We start from the raw sequence: 18,204 nt of genomic DNA, 5'->3' as shown, positions 1-18,204 counted from the left end.
AAAAAAAGTCAGCACAAACCGGGCTGCTCTTCCTAGCTTGTAATACTTTTCCCTGAAGTTAACTAATCAAGTTCTAAACACAGATTGAGAGGTTTTATGTATTTTATTCCTAGAGATGCTGACTGCTACCCTGTCCATGATAGTTTTCTTTCCATAGCCTGCCATGCCTCTGCAGTTTATTTTGTTCCATGTGAATCCGTTATGATGTATGGTTGCTTGTACTTTGGTGGTTGACAGGTGTGGAGAGCTCCGTTAAATCAGGACCTTTCATCCTAAACATGTGTGTCTCATTATGATGGTAACCCTTGGAAATGTCTTTTGTTTTTGTATGTTGCCTAGACAGCTCCTTTAAGTGAGGCAGTTTGTGAGACCTATGTCACTCTAGTGAAATTAAAAATTGGCATGCTTAACCATTGTAATTACTGTAGCACTTCTTATTACTTGAAATTAACATCTATAAAATGTGGCATGGTATAAGACTGTAATAATGAATATTGCATATGTTTAATGTGGATTATTTTTGTAGGATACAAAATTATGGATTATAATGGAATACCTCGGAGGAGGATCTGCTTTGGATCTGGTGTGTATAAATGTTATTTTTTTAATCCTAAGTGTGACATGTTTAATATATCTCTCATAACAATCTTTCTGAATTCACAATTCTTCTCAAAGGTATTCTTTTCATCCTCTCAAACTGCATGTTTCTGATGATTGTAGCTGATTATTTAAGTTCACTAATCGGATGACATCTAAAGAAAACAAATGTACTGCAGACCTATACTGTAAATAGGTTTGCAGAGGCAATTAATCATTGTCTACTTGTTCAAGTAGACTTTTAGATGGACAGCTTTCTTAAAGCTGATGGTGGCTGTTCTGCTTTCTTGGCTCAAGCTTGGTTGTGATTTTACTGTCTGCCATTAATGGAATTAAGGGCTACCATGATCGTGGTCTGTGGTATTTGTTACTAAATAAAGTGTTGGTATGTCTGAAAGGAAGAACAATATATGTTCAAGACCGTTTGGTTAGTTTGGAAGGACTGTTAATAACTGTGACCTTGTATACCACCCACACTTCTAAAACAATAAAAAGAGCTGTGATGGTGTTCTCTGATTTGACAAGGTGGAGACCGTGATATCACTACTCCTCCTTTTTTTTTTTTTTTTTTTTCCCCCACCTCAGCCAATCAGAAACCACCTTATAGTCAATGAAAAAAATACAAAGCTTTCTATGAATGGCAGCAGTGCCGAGCAAGCAACCCCCCCGTATGAAGTGGGACAACCACTCGCACAGCTGCAACCATCCAGGCAAGTTCTATCACCAGAGTAGCACCAACTACTACAGTAATTTCCCAGCTTTCCATTGGGTATGAAATATGCATATCCACATTGTGCCAAGCTGGCCCACTGTAAACGTGTAATACAAATAATTTGTGGAGCTCAGCTTAAAATACGGGTTGCACATCTGCTACAGAACATTATGGGGTTCCTAAAAGGAGGCAAAAGAGCATTAGCTGTTTTTTTTCATGTACTCAATTGGAATTCAGAAAAATCGAGCAGATGAGTTGGATAGAGTCACCTGCTGGCTGGATATGTAATTATCAATGGTCTATATGTAGTATTTAATATTTACCCATCTAAAATAAAGACAAAAATCAGAGGAAATGAAATAATAAACCACTTGTGTGTTGTGGTACCCAATGCTGACAAAATGGTGTGTTGTGTTGTGCAAAGCCCTTTTTTACTAAAAGCATTATTTGTTTCTGTCTCCATCTATCAATTTTTAAGCGACCGCCATCCATCCTGGTGCTCCCTGTGAATCCTTTTCTAGACCCTGTTCTACTTGTGTTGTCATGTTCAATTCTTTCTTCGGCCAAATGTTGCGGCCCCTGACATTAAATGCATTCTCACCTAAAATAAAATATAAATAAAAAAAATAAAAAAAAACATCATTTGTTTGAAAAAGAGAAGAAAAGTCAAGACTATCACTAATTTCCAGTATGTATAATCATTTCGTTTTTGATTAGATCCTCTAAAGACAATAGATGTCTTGATTTTTCATAGATACGATAGTAGTATTCAATCAAAACGCGAGTGAACAGTCACGTATTAGAAAGCCGGGACTGTCCACTAACACTAATGGTGGGATTCCAAAATATAAAATGTTGACAGACTTAACAACAGATAAATACTGTATACAGCTATGTTTACGCATTTTTTTTTTTTTTTTTTTTTTTTTATGGCTTTTTAGCCATTTTTTAGCTTTATGGCTATTGTAAATGCATAAGGCTTCATTTAGACATGCGGTTGAGCTGATGGATGGATGGGGGTGGTTACATGCAGCTGGCGAAGCCGAAAAGTTTACCCAACATGTAGCAAGCCTGCCAAATGTTGCATATTCAAGTAAATGGGGAAGTGCCACAAACACCCCGTGGCGTATTTGTTGGCAAAAATTAGGTTAAAACGGCAGTGAGGAGGTGTCACATCGCTTCCACACTGCCTGTCGGTAGCCTTTGAAGCGCCATCCAAACGCAGAGCGGGCTTCAGAGGAACGGGAGATTTAGACTTGTATCTAAATCTATCCATAATGTAATGAGACAGTATTTTGGTTTGCGCTCATGATATTCCGTGCTGAGCACACTTTTTTTTATTTTTATTTCCACCTCTTTATTGATTGTTGTCTATTGTTCTATGTCAGCTCGAGCCTGGTCAGCTAGACGAAACACAGATTGCTACAATATTAAGGGAAATACTAAAAGGACTTGATTATTTACATTCAGAAAAGAAGATCCACAGAGACATCAAAGGTAAAAGCGTAGCATTGGCATGAGCAATAGGTAGTTTTATGAGATAAGTGATTGTGTTAACTATATGGTGTTTATTTCTCAGCTGCCAACGTGTTATTATCGGAAAATGGTGACGTTAAGCTGGCTGACTTTGGTGTCGCTGGGCAGCTTACAGATACACAGATCAAGAGAAATACTTTTGTGGGCACCCCTTTCTGGATGGCACCGGAGGTAATAAAGCAATCAGCATACGACTTTAAGGTAAGGAACAGGGTTTTTTCGTTTTCTTTTTTCTTGGGCCTAAAGTTAATTAAAGCACACGTAATTCAGTGAATAATGAATCACTGTCTGTACACAATTAGCTTGTGTTCCATTTAAGGGCTGATATGCTTGTGTTCTGTGATGAAGACTTCATGAATACTGATGATGGGCAAACCTGTAGAACGACTTCTGAAATGTGTACACCACTGCCTATTGTGTCTGTCAAAGGCAGTCAGCACATATTCTACCCAACTCCAACACACAATTCTTTCAGAGTTTGCAATCTAGGTCTTTAACCATGTCATGGCAGATTGTGACCTTAACAACTCAAAAATATATTTTTTACATTTGGCCGCATTCAAGTGTGTGGTCAAAAATATCTGGCTTGTTCAGATATTCAGATAAGTTCAGTATAGGCAAAACTTTTATTTATTTATTTTTTTTATCTTACATTTTGAATAGAGCAAGTGAATGTTATAACCACTGTCAATTTTTTTTTCACCATCTATGTCCCATTGCAGAGATTTCCTTTTAGTTCTTGTCCCATAGCCAAACAAGAAGAGAGGAAATCCCTGCAAATTAAGGGAATTTCTTGGAGACCCCCACATCACCAAAACTAGTGTCTCTACTGGAAGATTTTCTCAATATTACTTTTTTCTGGGAACAACCCAAAATGTGGGGATTTCTTTACTTTCAATGGTAATAGTAAACAGGACGAATAGAGAGGGTGAATCTCCTTAACGGGGCACAGATGGCAATAAAAAATGACATCTAATCCCTGTCTACTCTATCCAAAATATTTAAAAAATGCCTTTTTAGTTCTACCTTAAGCTATAAGCTTAATGAAAACTAGCTTTGCTATTCTATCCTACTCACATAATTTTGTATTTCTGTATAGTAGCAGTGTCACCACATTGGCCATCCTAGTGCTTTCCTTCTGATACTGATTGGAGTCTGAACTCATTTTATTGAGATGAAAACCTTTAAACTTCATGCACACTGGGTGTTTAGTCCTTGGCCTTCAATTCCAGCTGTTTTGTGTAGGTAGAACCACAGGGGTGCACTATCCAGCCCCACTGCCAAAGTTTAGGAGAGGTTGAAAAAAATGCAATGGCTGGACCCTGTACTGAGTGTTTCTAATGTGCAGGGCTGTATAAGTCTAGAGGCACTGAATTCAGTTCCATCTCTGAGCTAATCTATATCTTCACCACAAATCTATGAGACATCTTTCGAGTGATACTTTTTGATTTGTGAGAGCGCAGGAGGCATGACTTCAGCTTGAATTATAAGCCAGAGCTTTTGGGCTGCTAAGGTGCACAGTATAGGTATCTTTGTGTAGTAAAAGTATTAGCAGGCACCATACATTAATTTTATTTAAAGCCAAACTTTTAGTTTAGTATTAGAGTGGCAAGAGGATAGAAACCTTTTGGTTTTTGATAGTGGTCTGTGCCCCTGCTAGGGAGATTAATCTGTTTGTTTGTCCTGGTGACCATTGTCTTTGAGACTGAAAGGGAAATGCTACATTTGTAGCTGTCACTGAAAGAGGAATAGAGGTGAAATCTTCCGAGGGTGACATTTGTTATAACAATTATCTAAAGCTGTCTATACACTAGCAGAATTCGAAAATGTCCTTTTTAAGAAGATTTGTTCAATCTTCTAATCGTTGGTGGAGTTTTCGACAGCAGTGATGATACATTTTGAAGGATCGAACAAATGAATTTCTAAAAGTGAGTGTTTTCATTCAGGAAAGTTAATTCACTCCAAAAGCAAATGTCTATTGAAGTACTTTTGCATGACATATGTCATGTCATTTAGCCCAGCTATTTTTAACCAGGGTGCCTTGAGGTTTCTTCAGGGGTGCCTTGGCTAAATACCTAAAAATTGTTCAAATATTGTATACAAGGCAGCAGGTGGATGAAACCTGCCTTTTATTTACACAAAGCCACGGGTTTTCATTCTATACCATTACAACCTTCTAGCTGCCAACCTCCTAACGACCAATGACCTCATCAGTTGATAAGGAAGATATCAATTGCCTGCATATCATCCTTGTTTGACCCTCCCTTGCCTCTCTCCCATCATCTTTGAGGTCACATTAGCTAAGTGATGGAGAAAAACTGGGGGAGAAGAGAAACATTGGAATACTAGTTTGCAAAACTGTAATTGCTTTGGAAGAATAAATTGCCTTTAATGTTGTAAAGAGAACATGCACCAAATGCATTGGAAGATGCCCCCCTTGGACTTTGATGGCAGAAGTAAAGTATAAGGAATCAAAATGGATAAAAGAAGGGCACAAAAGTACCAACTTTATTGAATACAAAAAAAGTAGAAAATATATAAATATTCTATCACATATAGACACAGTGGTTTAAAATGTATTGCAATAATGCATCAATGAATAAACATGAACAAGAAATAATTAGTACATATTAACCCAAACTGAAAGTCAAAAGATCACTGGCCCGACCGGGAAGGGGTTGGCCAACTGGATTCTTTAGACATAAAAACCTGACATGTTTCGGAAATTATATGTGCAATGGTGTGCATATTCCTTCTTCAGGGGTAGTTATAGAGTGGGTAATTATGTTCTTGTCTGCAACATAAATATAGGTATATGGTAATGTTTAGAAAGGTAAAGACAAAAATTGCGCTTACACTAATTAATATAAGCTGCGACTAAAAAAAGTAGTAAACCATGAATAATATATAAATCAATAAGTCGCGCTACAAACTAAAAATGACAACTGGCAAATGCCTAACAAGCCTCATAGAAATATGGGGATAAATAATAATCACTATATAGATGAATATTATAGATGAATATTATAGGAGTGCTGAGCAGTATAAATACACACTTTAAGGTTAAACCAAACTAAATGTTATTAGTTAGGTGGGACACAGATAACAATGACTATGTCCAAAAAAACAATATTGCAAGACCCAATCAATGACAGGTGAGTATCTCCAGTAACTTGTAGGAAAAATAGTGTGACAAATCTGTGAGAAAAAAAAAAAAAAACTATAGCGTGATAAATAAGGGAAAATGGTATAAAATAATAGTAACAATAATCCCAAAAAAAGTCCGTGGCTCAACACAAACAATAATAATAATAAAAGTCCATCCGTGTGAAATTAAATTACATAAAAATGACTTGTCTCCAAGTGCTCTGTGGATATTATAACAGAATCTTGCTGTAGTGAAAAAATAGAGTGCGTAGACAGACCTCCACCTCTTGAGAAAAATTTCTGCCTCTTACCAGATAAAAATGGTCTCTTAATTACAGGAGACCCAGGGAGCGGATGGCTGCAACCCCAGCCAGGGATCTTTAAAGCAGGCACTCAGCGTCCAGGGACTCTCTCCCACCAGCCTCCGCAAATAGGGAAATGTCACCATGCAAAAAACAAAGTGCTCCACATAGTATAAAACCAGCGTTTTAATGAATATAAAAATTAAAAGTTGCACTTACAGAAACATGGTAATTACAAGCATGTAGAAAAAAGCCAGCCGGCTCCAAAGTAACCCGTGTCTTCCGGGTGTGTGTATCGCGGTGTCGTCGGGACGTAGCTCCTCCTCCCTACGTCGTTTCGTCACAACAGGACGTCCTGTTGTGACGAAACGACGTAGGGAGGAGGAGCTACGTCCCGACGACACCGCGATACACACACCCGGAAGACACGGGTTACTTTGGAGCCGGCCGGCTTTTTTCTACATGCTTGTAATTACCATGTTTCTGTAAGTGCAACTTTTAATTTTTATATTCATTAAAACGCTGGTTTTATACTATGTGGAGCACTTTGTTTTTTGCATGGTGACATTTCCCTATTTGCGGAGGCTGGTGGGAGAGAGTCCCTGGACGCTGAGTGCCTGCTTTAAAGATCCCTGGCTGGGGTTGCAGCCATCCGCTCCCTGGGTCTCCTGTAATTAAGAGACCATTTTTATCTGGTAAGAGGCAGAAATTTTTCTCAAGAGGTGGAGGTCTGTCTACGCACTCTATTTTTTCACTACAGCAAGATTCTGTTATAATATCCACAGAGCACTTGGAGACAAGTCATTTTTATGTAATTTAATTTCACACGGATGGACTTTTATTATTATTGTTTGTGTTGAGCCACGGACTTTTTTTGGGATTATTGTTACTATTATTTTATACCATTTTCCCTTATTTATCACGCTATAGTTTTTTTTTTTTTTTTCTCACAGATTTGTCACACTATTTTTCCTACAAGTTACTGGAGATACTCACCTGTCATTGATTGGGTCTTGCAATATTGTTTTTTTGGACATAGTCATTGTTATCTGTGTCCCACCTAACTAATAACATTTAGTTTGGTTTAACCTTAAAGTGTGTATTTATACTGCTCAGCACTCCTATAATATTCATCTATATAGTGATTATTATTTATCCCCATATTTCTATGAGGCTTGTTAGGCATTTGCCAGTTGTCATTTTTAGTTTGTAGCGCGACTTATTGATTTATATATGGTAATGTTTGCATGACCTCATCCAATAAATATTGATACTGTCAACAAGCTTGTATAAAAAATACCAAATAAGGCCAAGAGTACTTGCATATCACAAATTCACTGCAAGTTTAGCAAAAGATGCTGGACAATACAGGGAGAGTTATACATGCTGGCTGTACAAATCCATACACTGGCACGTCTATCAACCTAACAAGGGTGATGCATGCAAAACGTTGGGCACTTTCTCCTGCGGGGGCTGTCCATACTGTCAATACATGGACAGAAGAACCAACATTGACCTACCCAACGGTCAACGGTTCCACCCAAAACATTATGTTATCAACCTAACAAGGGTGATGCATGCAAAACGTTGGGCACTTTCTCGGGTTTTTATGTCTAATATGTAAGGTTTTTATGTCTAAAGAATCCAGTTGGCCAACCCCTTCCCGGTCCGGCCAGTGATCTTTTGACTTTCAGTTTGGGTTAATATTTACTAATTATTTCTTGTTCATGTTTATTTATTGATGCATTATTGCAATACATTTTAAACCACTGTGTCTATATGTGATAGAATATTTATATATTTTCTACTTTTTTTTTGTATTCAATAAAGTTTGGCACTTTTGTGCCCTTCTTTTATCTATTTTGATTCCTTATACTTTACTTCTGCCATCAAAGTCCAAGGGGGCATCTTCCAATGCATTTGGTGCATGTTCTCTTTATAATGTTTATTAGGATGTTGGCAGTAACTTCACACTAGTCAATTCTCAAATCTTTTTTTTTTTTTTCTCGCCTTTAATGTTGGGTGTCCCACGTGTATTTGATGTTTCTGCTTTATGTATAGAAAATGGGGAGCCTCAAGACTGTCCATAATTTTAAAAGGTGCTTTGACTGAAAAAAAGTTGAGAAACCCTGATCAAGCCTACTGTTGAGAATTTTCATACATGTGTTCGCACAATTGTTAGTGTGTTACTAAACCCAGGACCAAGCATTCACTGTAACTGGTCTCCCATAGTACACAGAACACGAAAGAGCAATTATTTTAGTAAATATATAAACTGCTAAATACCTTTTCTCATCAGCAGTTTATAGCAGTCTTGTGACTTCTATCAGTGTCCAGCCGAGCACTGCTTAAAGCTTGTAGGAGGAGTTTTCATTCTCCTCGGACTGTCCTATGAGGCTGCATGACCCCCGACCCTCTGTCTGCTCAGTGCTGATTGGAATAAGGAAAGGGATGGTCAACTTTTAGGATGACATCCAAAAAATAGTATTCCTTTATTGAAAATACATGTGCATTGCTGTAAAAATAGCCTACGCATTTCAGGATTAAATTCTGAAATGCATAGGCTGTTTTTACAGCATTGTACATGTCTTTTCAATGAAGGAATACTATTTTTTGGATGTCATCCTGAGTGCCGACCTTCCCTTTTCTTTATTCTGATATTCGTTGCAGGTGTCAGCAACCTCGAGGCCTGAGCACTGGATTGAACGGATATGTGAGAAGGTTGTAGCGCCTACACACACACACACACACACACACACACACACACACACACACACACACACACACACACACACACACACACACACACACACACACACACACACACACACCTGTTTTTCATCACAGTGCTGATTGACTCTGTGCTGATCACATGCACCCCCCCCCAAAGAAAAAACTCTTGCATTACACACCAAACTGAGCATGTGCAGAGAGCCTTCTAGGGCTCTGTATTATCAGGAGATGGATTGAGGATAATAAAAAAAGATGAGAATCAGAAGACAGGATCAAACAACTTTTTTACACAAAGCAGAGAATTAACCCCTTCGGTTCCACAATGAGTATAACAAACATGCTTTATTGCATATACAGACTGATTTTATTGTTGTGGGTTTAGTAACACTTTCATTAAAAAAAAAAAAAAAAAAAAATCTGCTAGTGTATGGCCATCAGAGAAAGAGGATTTGACTCGTTTTCCTCTTACTTTCTGTTGTCTGTCACAAAAAAGTTAAGGTAGATCTCCCTGGTTGGACACAGTTGACATAAAAATTTGAAGGAAACAGTTTGAATCTAGATATACTTTAAGACCAAGTGCAGGTTCTGGATGCAGAGGAACTGCAAGCTACCATTTAAAAAATCCTGGCATCACCCTTAGGACTGGCCATAGGTGACTCGTGATCAGTGGACTGATCGAAAAAAAAAAAAAAAAAAAAGAAAGCAAAAATGCATTTCCCCATCCACAAAAGCAAGGTGGATGGAGAAATCCTCCCAGTTGTGCTATTGTAATTCTGACAGCGGGACTCCTCTGCTGTCAGAATACACTGATCAGCAGCTACAGCTAATGATTGATAAAACATTTTTAACAAGCCTGTTTGTCAGAAGTTGATTGTTAGAATCGTTTGATCCATCTATGGCCACCTTACATCAGATTTTCTCCCCATTGAAGCGTTGGGGTACAAGCTTGGTATCTGCAGATAGTGTTTGTTGTGTTTTTTTTTTTTTTTTTTTTTTTTTTTTTTTTTTTTTTATATGGATTCTGAAATATCTAGTCTCAGGCATCCTCATGATTAGCTTCAGTGTAGCTCTGCTGTAGTTAGGTGTATGAGAATAGATATGAATTAATGATGGTGTCTTCTAGTGGACATGTTCCTTTGCCCACGTAATACACAGACGAGCTCCTTGACCTGTTCGATTACTTGTGTTTTGGTTACAGGCTGATATATGGTCACTGGGCATTACAGCAATTGAATTGGCGAAAGGAGAACCACCTCTTTCTGAAATGCATCCGATGAAAGTGTTGTTCCACATTCCCAAGAATAACCCCCCCACATTGGACGGAAACTACAGTAAACTCCTGAAAGAATTTGTGGAGGCCTGTCTGAATAAAGAGCCGAGCTTTGTAAGTTTAAACATTGTTTTATATTTGTGTAGTATGTATTGGTAATCGCCAAAGACTAACAAGAGCTTGAGTGTTCTTGAGTCAACAATGAAATTTCCTCTTCTCCATACTGGGAGATTATTGGGGGGATTGTGATGAGGTTTACCATACCACTAATGTCAGTTGAAACTGGCATAGTAACTAGTAGTCTCTTGCACTAATCCTGTAACAAAATGCTGAAGGGGCATGTTTTTGAATATATACCGTATTTATCGGCGTATAACACGCACCCCAAGTTTAGGAGGGAATTTTAAGGAAATAAACTTTTTAAGGAAAAAACTTACATTTAAATGCCCATCAATACAGCCTTATCAGTATCATTTGTAGCCTTGCCAGTGTCATTTGCAGCCTTGCCAGTGTCCATCTGCAGCCCCGTCAGTGACATTTGCAGCCTTGCCCAGGCTGCAGTTAAACTGCAGTGACTTGTCAGTGTCACTGCAGTTTGAAAATGGCATCGCCGGTGCCGAGATACAGAGTCGGCTCTTCTCGTAGTCCCACCCAGTCCCGCCCTATGATGGACATAACACAGGTCCAATGGCGGGACTGAGCGTGACTGTGAGCGGAGCCGAGCGCTGCCCATGTACATACATAGCCGAGTGTACTCGGCTAGCTCCGTTCAGTCACGCCCAGTCCCTTTGTTATGTCCATCATAGGGCGGGACTGGACGTGACTGTGAGCGGAGCTAGCCGAGTACACTCGGCTATGTATGTATATCGGCGGCCGGCGCACGCTCCGCACATCAGCGGGGGGGATCGGCGTATAACATGAACTCCACGATTTCCCCTGATTTTAAGGGGAAAAAAGTGTGCGTTATACGCCGATAAATATGGTACTTATTTCTAACGTTATGGAAGAGATCATATTTTTATCAAGTGATCTCTATAGTGTTTTCAGCAAACAGTATGTGGTATTCATTCATATTGTTACAAGCCATTGGGATTGATTTACTAAAACGGAAGAGAGCAAAATCTGGTAAAGCTCTACATAGAAACCAATCAGCTTCCAGGTTTTTTTTTTTTTTTTTTTTTTGTCAAAGCTTAAAATAGTTGTAAAGGCTTAAGTTTTTTTTTTTTTTTTTCTCTTTATGCATTCTATACATGAAGGGAAAAAAACCTTGTGTGGAGCAGCTCCCCTAATACTTACCCGAGCCTCTTCCTTCCAAAGCTCTGCACAGGAGCCTCAGCTCTCCCGGAACTCTCTCTCATTGGTTGAGACAGGAGTGGGAGCCATTTGGCTACCATGCAGAGCTGCACCAGGTTTTGCACTCTCTAGTTTTAGTAAATCAACCCCATAGTGTCAGATTTGTTGAGAACATGAAGCAGCAACATGTTACAACCATGGACAAGGCATGTGAAAATGGAATAAACAAACGGGTTGAATTGGGATTTCATGATTTTTAAACTAAGGGCCCATTGTCACTTTAAACTTCTTTAAGGGATAGTGCACCCGCTCTTGCCATATTTATAGTGAGGTGCATAAAAGTTTCTTCGATCTCTCAGGGACCCTGTTAATGAGATATCTGTGCTTGAGTTCTGGGTTTTTGCACTTGCCGTGACCATTATGATAGACATTTTTCCCCCTGTTGGACTTGAAATGTATTTTTCTTTATCGTACATCATGGGACACAGAGCCTTAAGTAATTACTTAATGGGTTATAGGCCACCTTCAGGTGTTGACACTGGTAAACCCAATCAAAGGAAGTTTACTCCCCTATATAACCCCTCCTCCTTCAAGGAGCACGTCCGTTTTTTTGCCAGTGTCCAAAGGTGTTGGTCACGAGTGAAGAAGTGCTCTGAGGAGCTCCAGGAGGGATCCATGCTGGATTTAAATTCCCCCATAAAAAGAAGCCAGATCCATCCAGAAGTGCCACTGAGGCCTAAAGTGGATGGTACCTGGGACCTCGTATCCGAAGCACGAGGTTTTGCCTGTAATGCCTCTCTTTGTAGGGCTGAACCCCAGGAACCCAGGGCTTAGGTCTTGTTACATTACCTCAAGCTTCCTGATGGGGTGCTTATACAAGGCCCAAGGCAGTTGGACCCCAATCTTACGGACCCAGTTCTTGAAGATTTGCACGTACCTTACTCTGTTGTCTCACTGTTTGCTCAGTTCCGTGTCTGGCTGCTCAGCGTGTGTAAGGAAATTTTTGCAAGGTAAAAAATCTGCAAAAAATGGCTTTTTTTTTTTTTTCCTTCCCCTGATATGACCAGAGGGTTAGGGGGACAGCAGCGCTGCACCCCCTTACATTACCCCCCCCCGCCGCGGGGTATGCGGAAGGTCCTGCTGTTTTACCGCTAAAATCTGTTACTGTGGCTGTATTTTTTCACATGTCTGTGCCTCACTGCAGGAGGCTCTGCTGCCCCCCCCAGGCGCTGGAAACATTTTTAATAAAAAAGGGGGGCAGAATTTTTTCGAAGGGGGCGTGGCCTATCACAGGTGCCGTGAAACGTCCATGACAACGCACGGCAGGCTAATAGCAGATAATTATACAGCTGTGTCAGTCTCTCCTCTGCTGGTGAGGAGGAAACAAGCTGGCCTGCACACAGGGACGCACAACCTGTGGGACACGTATGGGTTGCAGGAACGACACTCTTTTTCCAGCACTAGGCTGAACTGTATAGCAGCTTTAAAAAGTCATAAATATTTTCGATTTTGTGCATTGTGTATAGTGCCTCTGTTTTTGTACTTAGGACTATGCCTGCCAAAAAAGACACCACAAAAGCCAAGAGAGCAAAGGTTTCACCCCCAGGCATTGGGATTTCCAGCTGTATTTCCATGTTGTCATCCTCACCTGAATTACTAATTATGGTGAGCCATTGGAGCAAATTGATGGTGCAGCTGCCTCTCACATCTCAGCACCTGTATACATGACTAAAGATGCCCCTTCCTCCTCCCTTCAGGATCTTGAAGAAAGATTAGTGGCTTTAATTGCATCCTCCATTCAAATGGATAGGAAGCATACTAGGTCCCCCTCCCCCGCTTCAGCTTTGCAAGGGGAACAGTGGGCACACAATGAGGTTTTACCCTCAATTGATCAGGAAGAGAAACAAACCGATGATTCTTCTGCTGAGGAAACAACAGTAGCTGAACTTTTTCAGCTTCTCAATCTGAAAAATTGCTGATACAATCTCTTACAGAAATGGTTTGTTCCACTTTCATGCTGCCTTTAACAGAGTCTCATGAAAACTTGGCTTCTTCCTTAGGTTCTTTAAAACCTTCCCATCCTTTGTATGCATTTCCTGCAAATGCATTACTTGAACAGCTTATTTTTTCGGAATGGGATAAACCGGATAAACATTTTCTCCCTCCTAAGAGGAGGTTTTCAATTCTCTATCCTCTGGAGAAGAAATTCTCCAAAAGATGGAAAATACCAGCAATTGACGCTGTGATTTCCAATGTGGATAATAACTTAACTTGTCCTGTAGACAATGCACAGATGCTTAAGGATCCAACAGACAAGAAGTTGGAATCCCTGCTAAAATCTGCTTTTTCCATAGCAGGTGCCGTCACTCAGCCCGCATTCGCCGTGATAGGTGTCTGCCAATCCCTAAAGGACCAATTTAAACAGGCCCTTAGAGAGCTTCCTACACAACAAGCTCTGGATTTGGCTGAACTACCTAAGGCATTATGTTTTGCCATAGATGCCATTAAAGTCTCTATTCACCAGGCATCCCGCCTCACGCTTGTGCTTGTACATATGCACAGAATCCTGTGGTTGAAAAATTGGTCAGCTGAAACACCATGTAAAAACCTCCTAACTGGGTTCCCCTTTCATGGGGAGCGACTATTTGGAGAAGACTTGGATAAATATATCAAGACAATTTCTGCTGGGAAAAGTACTTTTTTCCAGTCAAAAGAAAATATAAAAGCCCTGCATTTAAATGGACTCTTTCCCCTGCGCCATGGGCTTCCGCCTCTAGGCAGTGGCGACTGCCTCCACCGTCAGACTCTAGAGGAAAGACTCAGGGTCAGACCCAGGCTCAAAAGAAGCCCTGGGGTAGGAAATCTGCAAAACAGAATCCTAAAGCCTCATCATGAAGAGGCAACCCCCCTCACCAAGGTGGGGGAAGACTTCTGCGATTTTCAGAAGTCTGGAAAAAGGAAATGGGGACAGATGGGTCATTTCCATGGTAACTCTGTGGTACAAGCTGGAATTTCAGGACTTTCCACTGTCTCACTTCCTGAGGTCAAGCTTTCCCAAAGATCCAAAGAAAAAACAGTCTCTGTTTCAGGCACTAGACCGATTTAATATCTCAAGGGGTGATCATACAGATACCCACAAAAGAGCAAGGTCTGGGATTTTATTCAAACCTTTTTATGGTACCAAAACCAAATGGAGATGTCAGACCCATTCTAGATCTAAGAAAGCTAAATCAATTCCTGAAGATCTGTTCCTTTCACATGGAGACAATCAGGTTGGTAGTTTCAATCCTTTTAGGAAGAGAACTTCTGGCGTCAATCAACATCAGGGATGCATATCTGCATGTCCCTATATTTCCTGCTCATCAAAAGTTTCTGCGGTTCGAGTTCGAACAGCAGCATTTTCAATCTGTAGCCCTGCCCTTCAGGCTAGCCACAGCACCTCGGGTGTTCACCAAGTGCTGGCCCCACCTCTAGCCAGGTTAAAGGCACAGGGCATAACATTCATAGCGTACCTAGATGATATATTACTTATAGATCAATCAGTGACTCGTTTGGAGCAAAGCGTACGCACTACAACCATCTATCTGAAAAGTTTGGGTTGAATTCTGTCCTGCCATCGTTTTTTCCAAAACCATGTTCTAGGGAAGAAAAATCACTACATTGTCTTGATGTGGTGAGAGCAGTGAAAATCTATTGAAAGAAAACTGCTCAGATTCGTAAGACTGCTGTCTTATTTATTCTGCTGGAGGGTCCTAAGAAAGGACAGGCAGCGTCGAAATCCACTGTCGCTAAGTGGATTTGGCAAGTAATAATTCAAACTTATGATTTTAAGGGGTAAGATTCCCTCGTTTCAAGTAAAGGCGCATTCTACCAGGTCGGTTAGTGCTTCTTGGGCAGGGCGTCATCAGGCCTCCAAGGCTCAGATCTGTAAGGCTGCAACTTGGTCTTCAGTGCATACATTCACAAAATTTTATCAGGTGGATGTAAGGAGATGTGAGGATATTGCCTTCGGGTGCAGTGTGCTGCAAGCAGCAGTATAGATCCTCAAGTCTGGGTGTACCCTGCGGATTGTTTTCTCCCACCCCTCATGTGGCATTGCTATGGGACATCCCATTAAGTAATTACTTAAGGCTCTGTGTACCATAAAGAAAATAGGATTTTTATTACAGCTTACCTGTAAAATCCTTTTCTTGGAGTACATCATGGGACACAGAGGTCCCGCCCCTCTTTTGGGATACAAGTATATTGCTTTGCTACAAAAACTGATGTTCTCCTGGAAGGAGGAGGGGTTATATAGGGGAGTAAACTTCCTTTTGATTGGGTTTACCAGTGTCAACACCTGAAGGTGGGCCATAACCCATTAAGTAATTACTTAAGGCTCTGTGTCCCATGATGCACTCCAAGAAAAGGATTTTACAGGTAAGCTGTAATAAAAATCCTATTATTAGTATAGTAAAAGAAACCGAAAGTGCTGGAACACACATGGGTGGGCAAGAAATCACTAATTTCCCAGGTGGTCAAAAACAGATTTGAGGGCTACAGCAGGTAGATCCTGCTTTTTTCGAATCCAAGCCATATACAAAGCCAGAAGCTGACTACACATATATTCTCTCTCTCTCTCTCTCTCTCTCTCTCTCTCTCTCTCTCTCTTTCTCTTTCTCTTTCTCTTTCTCTTTCTCTTTCTCTTTCTCTTTCTCTTTCTCTTTCTCTTCTCTTTCTCTTTCTCTTTCTCTTTCTCTTTCTCTTTCTTTCTCTTTCTCTTTCTCTTTCTCTTTCTCTTTCTCTTTCTCTTTCTCTTTCTCTGCAGAGTAAGAAAAAAAAAAGTGTGTGTAAAAAAAAAAAAAATTAATAAATAAAGAAAAAATACCTAGATCAAGGATTGACCTAGGTTAGTGCCAGGGTAAGGCTACTTTCACACTGAGGCGCTTTAGCTCTAGAAATAGCCTCTGAAAAACCGCCTCCCATTCATTACAGTGTGTCTCTTCACACTGGGGAGGTGCGCTTGCGGGACGTTACGAAAAGTCCTGCAATCAGCATCTTTGGGCCGTTTTGGGAGCACCCAAAGCGCCCTGCCCATTGCAATGAATGGGCAGTGCTTTGAAAGCGCTGCAAAATGGTAAAAAGCGACCCACTTGCGGCCGAAAAGCGCAGCGAAAGTGCCGCTTTGAATATTAAAAATGAATTAAATAGCACTTTTGGTTTTGGTGCTTAGAGCAATGTAGTTCCACTTTAAACTACATTTAGGTTGCATAGAAGTAAAAAAATCTTGCTATCCATTTGTGTGGATGCCTATTATTTAGGTTGCATCACATGCATCTAATTTGCATGGTTAAAAAACCTGCAAAGAGAATAAAGAAACAAGCATATCTCCATCAGTGGAGATTGTATCAGGATTTGTATCATGTAACATCATTGCTCTTGCCTAACAATAATTTCCCTTCTAGAGACCAACGGCAAAGGAACTTCTGAAACACAAAATTCATTGTGCGGAATGCCAAGAAAACATCATACTTAACAGACCTGATTGATAGGTATAAGCGATGGAAGGTGGAGCAGGGTAATGAAAGTTCCGACTCTGACTCTGATGGGTAAGTTTATACCCCAGAACAAACATGGTGGCCATAAATCAATCGATTACAAATATATCTCGGTGAGTGATGGGAGCTTATATTGCCATGCGTGTCAGATTAGTGTTCTTGTTCCCTGACCAGGCAAGTATGGATCTGCAGGGGTTAGGTAAAATTTGCGTTAAGCTTAAATTGTGTTAGGTAAAGCCAGACCTTGTTTGCTTCAGATATGATTTTTAAACCTTCCTTGTGCTGTCAGGTTATTTTTTTGATGGCTGTCTCCTGCTGAGGCTACTTCCTGTCTTGGAGATGCAGCAGAAATGAAATGAAATCTCTTCAAAGTGAATGTAATTCCATCCCAACTTCAAGAATTTCCATAGAAACACATATAAAAGAGTCAAGCTAGCACTCCTGATTCTGGAACTTAAGTAAAAAGCTGCCAGTTGCAACTGATATACACTTAACCCCAAAACTGTCTGTTAGAGTGGTAGAAGGACAAATAGAGTATATATCCCTAGCGGAAACGCAGACAAAAAAAACTGATGGGATGTGACTATTGCTCACTAAATTCAAAACTAAAAAAATTTGCCTTTACGTATACATTAAGATAAAAGGATAAAGGGTATGTAAAAAGTAACAATGAACTTCTATTATTTTGTTCTCTTTAGATCTGTCAAATGTATTTTTTTTTTTTTTTTAAAGGGTTTTGTTACATCTGTTTTGATAAGTGCAAAAAAGTATCTGTTAATCCTTCCAGAAATCTTGTCCGCTAATAATGTCTTGTGCTCTCTGCTCTTGGAGTACTCTTACCAGTTAAATTGTTCCAAGCTATCTCTGAGGATTACAAAAACCCTTACCTCTACGTAATGGGAAAAAAGGACGGGGAGTTTTTCTAGTCCTGACGTAAGGGAAAAAATGCTGCTAAATTGGTTGAAATAGCCAGGAAATTGCTTTTTTTTTATGATCATGATAGGGATGTCTGTAGATAAAAACAAGCTGTGCAGCTCTGATTAACGTTGAATAATGCCTTGCTATAGGTGTAGGCCA

At 40.0% G+C, this 18,204-nt stretch overlaps 1 protein-coding gene across 1 annotated transcript in view; it reads left to right on the top strand.

Annotated features, from left to right (window-relative positions):
• The window catches only part of STK24 (serine/threonine kinase 24), a 96,366-nt gene that overhangs the window by 34,103 nt on the left and 44,059 nt on the right, over positions 1–18,204 (top strand). The window contains 6 exon segments of the mRNA XM_073614409.1: positions 527–583; positions 2,698–2,806; positions 2,889–3,046; positions 10,226–10,411; positions 17,035–17,064; positions 17,066–17,178. Of these exon segments, the coding sequence (XP_073470510.1) occupies positions 527–583; positions 2,698–2,806; positions 2,889–3,046; positions 10,226–10,411; positions 17,035–17,064; positions 17,066–17,178 (653 nt within the window).

This window comes from Aquarana catesbeiana, linkage group LG02, assembly GCF_042186555.1.
Source record: "Aquarana catesbeiana isolate 2022-GZ linkage group LG02, ASM4218655v1, whole genome shotgun sequence".
Lineage (NCBI taxonomy): Eukaryota > Metazoa > Chordata > Amphibia > Anura > Ranidae > Aquarana > Aquarana catesbeiana.
The sequence above is the reverse complement of the archived record's forward strand: the minus strand, read 5'-3'. Positions and strand labels throughout refer to the sequence as shown.